The 6572-nt window shown below is 44.3% G+C and overlaps 1 protein-coding gene across 1 annotated transcript; it reads left to right on the forward strand.

Moving 5' to 3' along the window:
* The first annotated feature begins 5992 nt into the window (after positions 1–5992).
* LOC145391131 (Y-box-binding protein 2-like) lies at positions 5993–6364 on the forward strand. The gene has a single exon (XM_080265815.1). The coding sequence runs from the start codon at positions 5993–5995 to the stop codon at positions 6362–6364; it is 372 nt and encodes a 123-aa protein (XP_080121941.1).
* Positions 6365–6572: the final 208 nt, after the last annotated feature.

The raw sequence follows: 6572 nt of genomic DNA on the forward strand, positions 1-6572 counted from the left end.
CTCACCTACCTTTCAGACTCCTGGTCATCCTCCTTTCGGGACTTTGGCGAAAGCTTTGCCATTGCACTTGACATCTCAAAGGCTTTCGATCGAGTCTGGCATAAATCTTTAATTTCGAAACTGACCTCCTACGGTTTCTGTCCTTCTATCTGTGCCTTCATCGCTAGTTTCCTTTCTGGTCGTTCTATAGCCGCTGTTGTAGACGGCCATCGTTCTTCTCCTAGATCTATCAACAGTGGTGTTCCTCAGGGCTCTGTCCTATCACCAACTCTCTTCCTTTTATTCATCAATGATCTTCTAAGCTGTACATCTAACCTTATCCACTCATACGCTGATGACTCCACACTTCACCTTTCCATTCGGTTCCCGCAACGCCCATCTCAACAGTTACTTCAACAAACAAGGGATGAGGCTATGGCACACCTAATGTCTGACTTGGCTCGTATCTCTGACTGGGGTAAAAATAATATGGTTGTTTTTAATGCATCTAAGACTCAGTTCTTACACCTATCAACCCGACAAAATCTTCCACAGGTATACCCATTAATGTTTAATAATATTCAGCTTAGTCCTGCATCATCCCTGAACATGCTTGAGGTTTCATTTACTTGGGACTTGTCTTGGAAAGATCATATTACATCTCTTGTAAAATCTGCTTCCAAGAGATTGGGTGTGCTAAGTCGACTCTGCTCTTTCTTTACCCCTGCACAATTGTTGACTCTATGCAGGGGTTTTATCCGCCCCTGTGTGGAGTACAATTCTCATGTGTGGGGAGGCTCCCCACATACAGCTCTTCTCAATAGGGAGGAGTCAAAGGCTTTTCGTCTCATTAACTCTCCTCCTCTTACTGACTCCCTTCAACCTCTGTCTCTTCACCGCACTGTTGCATCTTTATCTCTTTTTTATCGCTACTTTAATGGTCACTGCTCCTCTGAACTGTTTGCATGCATTCCTCCACCTCTACGACAGGCGCGTAGCACCCGTCTGGCAGCAAACTCTCAACTCTTTTCTGTCCAACTCTCTAATGCAAGAGTTAACCGTTACTCCCAGTCTTTCATTTATGCAACAAGTCAGCTCTGGAACTGTCTCCCTCTGTCTGTATTTCCTGGTGCCTATGATCTCCAGTCTTTCAAACGCAGTGTGTCCAGGCATCTCAAAATGATGGGATCTTGAATTTGGCTCTCTATTGTATTTTGTTTTTCTCTTGGAGGGAACTGTTACTGCTGGCTCATGGCCTTTGGTTCCTTCTTCCTCGCATTAAAAAAAAATGTAAAGGACTGAAGGACGCATGCTGAAGGGGGAGTGGAGGAAGTAATTAGAGTTGTTTATATTCACCCACTAGAAGAGCCAAGGCATAATCTTAATTACACAGAGACAAAACACCTGCCTCACCCCTCCCACTTCATCACACCCCCCTCCTCCTCTCAGTATTCATCCAAGCTCTCCCCCTCTCCCATCATCCCTTCACATCCCTCCTCCTTTTCTCAGCATTCGTCCTATTGCGTCCTCCCTCACATCACCCAATCTTTCCTCTTCCCATCCCCTCCCATCTAATCACCCTTCTCTCCCTTGCACCCCACCACTCACTCCTCCCCTCCCATCCAAAGCACCAACTCACCCCCACCCCATCACACATCCCGCCTCCTCTCACCATTAATCCTTTCACTCACCCTCTCCCATTACCGTATTTTTCCTCCCCTCTCCCCTCCCACTCCATCACCCTCCCTGCCACCCCCTCACCCCACCACGCACCCATTCCCTCCCACCTAACCACACATCCCTCCTCCGTACCCCACCACACCCTCTCCTTTTTCTGTCACCATTCATTCTCGCACTCCCTCTCTCTCACCACCCCATATTTCCTCACCTCTCCCATCCCACCCCACGACACACACCTTCGTCTCACTTCACCAGCACTCCTTCTCAACCATTCTTGTTCCCACTCCTCCTCTCCCATCACCCCACCTTTCCTCACTCCTCCTAGATCACTCCGCCATCCACCTCTCCCTCGCTCCTTCCCTTACCCTTTCCTCCCACCCCTCCCTTTCATTCCATCAGTATCACCACCGAGGAACTTTAATGTGAAGTTCAGTAATGAGATTCACATTATATTTATGTACCGTATAACTTTTATGACACAAACATGGCGTCTCACTTCCTCTGAAATTATCTTGATATATACAGTGCCTTCTGGTATAATAAATGGTTGTTAAGTTGCACACGACTGCTATTTTATTTTTTCGTTCCTTTAACACGGTGTGTGTGTGTGTGTGTGTGTGTGTGTGTGTGTGTGTGTGTGTGTGTGTGTGTGTGTGTGTGTGTTGAGGGGGGGAGTTGTTCTAGAATATTATCGTATCTCCTACCATCATTTTACTGTCATCTTCCTCTCTACCTCTTCCTTGTCTTTCCTTTCTTTCCACTTCTCTTTTTATCTTTCCATTCCTCTGTTTCTTCCTTTCATCATTCTACTTTATTCTTCCTTCTCCTTCTCCCCGTTTTCCACGCCTCCTCTCGCATCTTATGCTGATTTTCTCCGTCTTTTCTTTCCTTTGTGGCTAATTTGCTCTTACTTCCCATTTCCAATCTTGTTCCCCATCTCTCTCTCTCTCTCTCTCTCTCTCTCTCTCTCTAAACTCTGAAGCCCATAACTTGAACCATATACTTCAAACAGATCATGTAAACGAATAAGTCAATATTTTAACCTCGATATTTAATAGTACTTTAGACAGCTGTGCTCCGATGATAACCAAAGGAATACGCCGACTCTTCGCCCCATGGATAAATAGTACGAATCGCGATGCCATGAAGGGCAGAGATGACGCACAGAAGGCTCTTAAGAGAGACCGATTTAATGTAGCTTTAAAAAAAAAAAAAAAAAAAAAACTAAAAGGCAGGTAAAAAGTCTTTTCAATAATTCTAAAGGACATTTCTATCACACTAAACTATCTAACTGCAAAGGTAATACAGCTGCTACATGGAAAGCAGTCAACGATATAATACCTCATAAAAAGAATAATTCCCCTGCACTGGCATTTGACAATACTATTAATAAAGCACATGAAATTAATACATGTTTTGCAAATGCTGGTGAAACAACATTCCGTAAAACACAAGAGCTGTTAAAGACTGGTAACTGCATAGGCCTACTCCTCATGACATAGAAGCTGTTAACAGAGCTAGTAACAGCACAAATAATTTCAGTCCTCAACTTGTCGATCAAAATACGGTTATATTGACAATACACACTTGCATGAAACCAATTTTTTTTGGCTCACATAATATTTCACTAAAATTAATTAAGGACTCTTTATATGTAATCAAATTCTACTTAACCATAATAAAAAATACCTCAGTTTTCACTGGTCTCTTTCCCAACTCATGGAAACACGCCATTGTTACCCCCCTTTATAAAGCTGGAGACAAGAATGATATCATAACTTATCGCCCCATCTCACTTCTACCAATCTTCTCCAAAATTATCGAAAAATTGTCTCTAACCAACTCCTGGAATTTATGGAAACCAACAAACTACTCTCTAAAAACCAGCATGGCTTCCGTCCGAAACTGTCAACAGAAGCAGCTCGCACTGTAGTCTATCTATCTATCTATTGCCAGACGCCTCAATCCCGTTCGGGGTGGCCACAAACAAATCGCCTCCACGTCGCCCTGTCCCCAGCCATTTCACTGCCCTGCTCCCAACTCACACACCCCTCTCTCATATACCTCTCCACCCCATCCCTCCATCTCATCCTCGGCCTCCCCTTCCCTCTCCCCCCCTGCACCTCACTCACATACACTCTCTTCGTCAGTCTTTCACCCTCCATCCTCTCCACATGGCCAATCCACCTCAGTGTATACCTTCTAACGCTTCCTATCACACCCACATCCACACCACAACGCTCCATTATATACTCATTTGTCAGCCTATCTCTCCGTGTGACTCCACAGGCTCCTCTTAAATAACTCATTTCCACTACTTTCACTCTTGACTTGTGTCCTTCCAACAACGTCCAAGCTTCACTTCCATACGTTAGAGTTGGTATCACAATACTGTCATGTAGTAGCTTTTTCACTTCCATGCTCACTTCCCTGTTTCTTATCACTGCTTTCTAGGAACCAGCAACCTTTCTTCCTTGCTGTACCCTTTCAAGCACTTCACCCTCCAAACCTCCATCCTTACTCATCACACTACCCAAGTACTTATAAGTACTCACATTTTCCAGTTCCTTACCATCCAATCTCGTTGTACATTCACTGACTTCACCTCTCTCAAAGGCCATCACTTTGCCCTTCCCTACATTCACCCTTAGATTCCGTTTCATACACACTCTCCCAAACTCATCCACCAAGCCTTGCAGCTCCCCTTCGTCTTCACTTAACGACACAGTATCATCTGCAAACAACACTACAGGAGTTTCCAAACACTACCCTCTCTCACCAGGGCCACTCCAACATCCACTAGCCTACCTTGTACCTCTTTTATTACCCCATCCATGTACAGATTGAATAACCATGGAGACATGACACATCCCTGTTTCAACCAAACCTTCAAAGAGAAAAATTCACTCAGTTCACCATCCACACGCACTGCAGCCTTAGCACCATCATACATACTCTTCACAACATTCAACAACTTCCCATCTACTCCATATTTTCTTTATACTTTCCACAATTCTTGTCTATCGACCTTGTCATATGCTTTCTCCAAATCCATGAAAGCCGCATACAACTTCTTACCCCTCTCTAGAAACTTTTCTACTAGAGATCTAAGAATGAGTATCTGATCTACACAACCTCTTACCTTCCTAAAGCCTGCCTGTTCTTCAACTACTTCCTCTGTTCTTTCTCTAACTCTGTTAATAAGTATCCTACCATACACTTTTCCCATTATACTAAGAAGACAAATGCCCCTATGCTTACCACACACTTCTTTTTCTCCTTTTCCTTTGTACAGTGGAATAATTATACCTGACTTCCAATCCTCCGGGACTTTACCTTCCTCCCAGGCCAATCTGCACATCTTCCACATCCATTCTACTACTATCTCTCCTCCATGCTTCAACATTTCACCACACACTCCATCAATCCCTGGGGCTTTCCCCAATTTAACTTTCTTCATTGCTTTCACAACTTCTATCCTACTGATTTCTTCCTGTCTTCTCACCTCCCTTCTTCTCCCAGCTATTCCCCAGGCACTTATACTCACATTACTTCCATCCTCTATGTTCAACAATTCCTTAACATGTTCTCTCCATCTGCTCACTTTTTCTCCCTTCTCCACTAGCAATCTACCATTTTTATCTTTCACTCCCCTGCTAACTTCACTTCCACCCTGTCTTACTCTCTTCACCTCATTCCAGAACATTTTCTTACAGTCCCTTTACTTTACACCCAAATTCCTTCCAAATTCCTCATCCACTCTCATCTTACTCTCCCTTACTAATCTTTTCACCTCTCTCTTTCTTTCTACATATATCTTACTATAGTAACTACTTACTGTAGTAACCGATAAAATTTATAACAACATGGATAATAAACGTATATCTCTTAACCCTATGTGATCTTTCCAAGGCATTTGACAGTCAGTCATAGTATCGTTAAAAAATTAAAGAAGGTAAATTAATCATTTTTTGGTTCGATAACTACTTAGCAGATAGAACACAGTCAGTTCGTATAAATAATACAGTGTCCCTTAAATTAAATGTGCCATATGGGGTCCCTCAGAGACCCATATTATTCAATATACAGTATATGTAAATGACATGCAAGAACTGTTTAATAACAGTACCCTTGTACAATACGCCGACGATACCCAGTTCCTTCACAGTGGCTCAGTAAACGAAATTAATCAATGAACACACAAAAATGAAGAAGCTTTGAGAAAGGCCAGAATGTATTTCCTTCAAAACGGACTTCTGCTAAACAGAAACAATATGCCATGCATCTTTATTGGTACACACCAATTGACAGGAAGAGGGAGAGACCGACAGCCATGGACGGCGACCGTGCTGCTGCCACTGCCTGTGACCCGTTGAGGGGGGCAACCAGCCAGCCACAGTCTCCAGTAGCCCAGAAGATCCGGAGGACCGTGGTCTGGATTAATGTAAGAGCGGGGTACAGATTCATTAAACACCATGATACTGGCGTTGATGTTTTTGTGCACCGCCAGGTGATCGTTAAGTCAAACCCACGGCACCTCCAGCGCTCCCTTGGTGATGGAGAGCCGGTGCAGTTTAGCCTGTTTGGACCCCGAAAGGTCCTGAGGCCCGGGATGTTACAGGGCTGGGAGGTGTGGCCGTGCAGGGTTCTGCCCATGCATGGCGACATCTCATGGCCAGGGGACATCAGGCCAGGGATCCTGTGAGTCCAGGACAGCTAAAACTCATCGTGGAGATGTGTATCGCGACGGCGAAGGCTTTTTGTGGGGGTGATAAGGGGGCTTTAACTTCCGCTGTCAAGCCGTTTGTGTGTGTGTATGTTGGGGGGGGGGTTCGAGAATATTATAGTTTCTCCCAGCACCCTTTTACCATCAGCTTCCTGTCCACGTTTCCCTTGGCTTTCCTTTCTTTTCA

This window comes from Coenobita brevimanus, chromosome 17, assembly GCF_032717465.1.
Source record: "Coenobita brevimanus isolate Jiangsu-jjx chromosome 17, ASM3271746v2, whole genome shotgun sequence".
Classification (NCBI taxonomy): domain Eukaryota; kingdom Metazoa; phylum Arthropoda; class Malacostraca; order Decapoda; family Coenobitidae; genus Coenobita; species Coenobita brevimanus.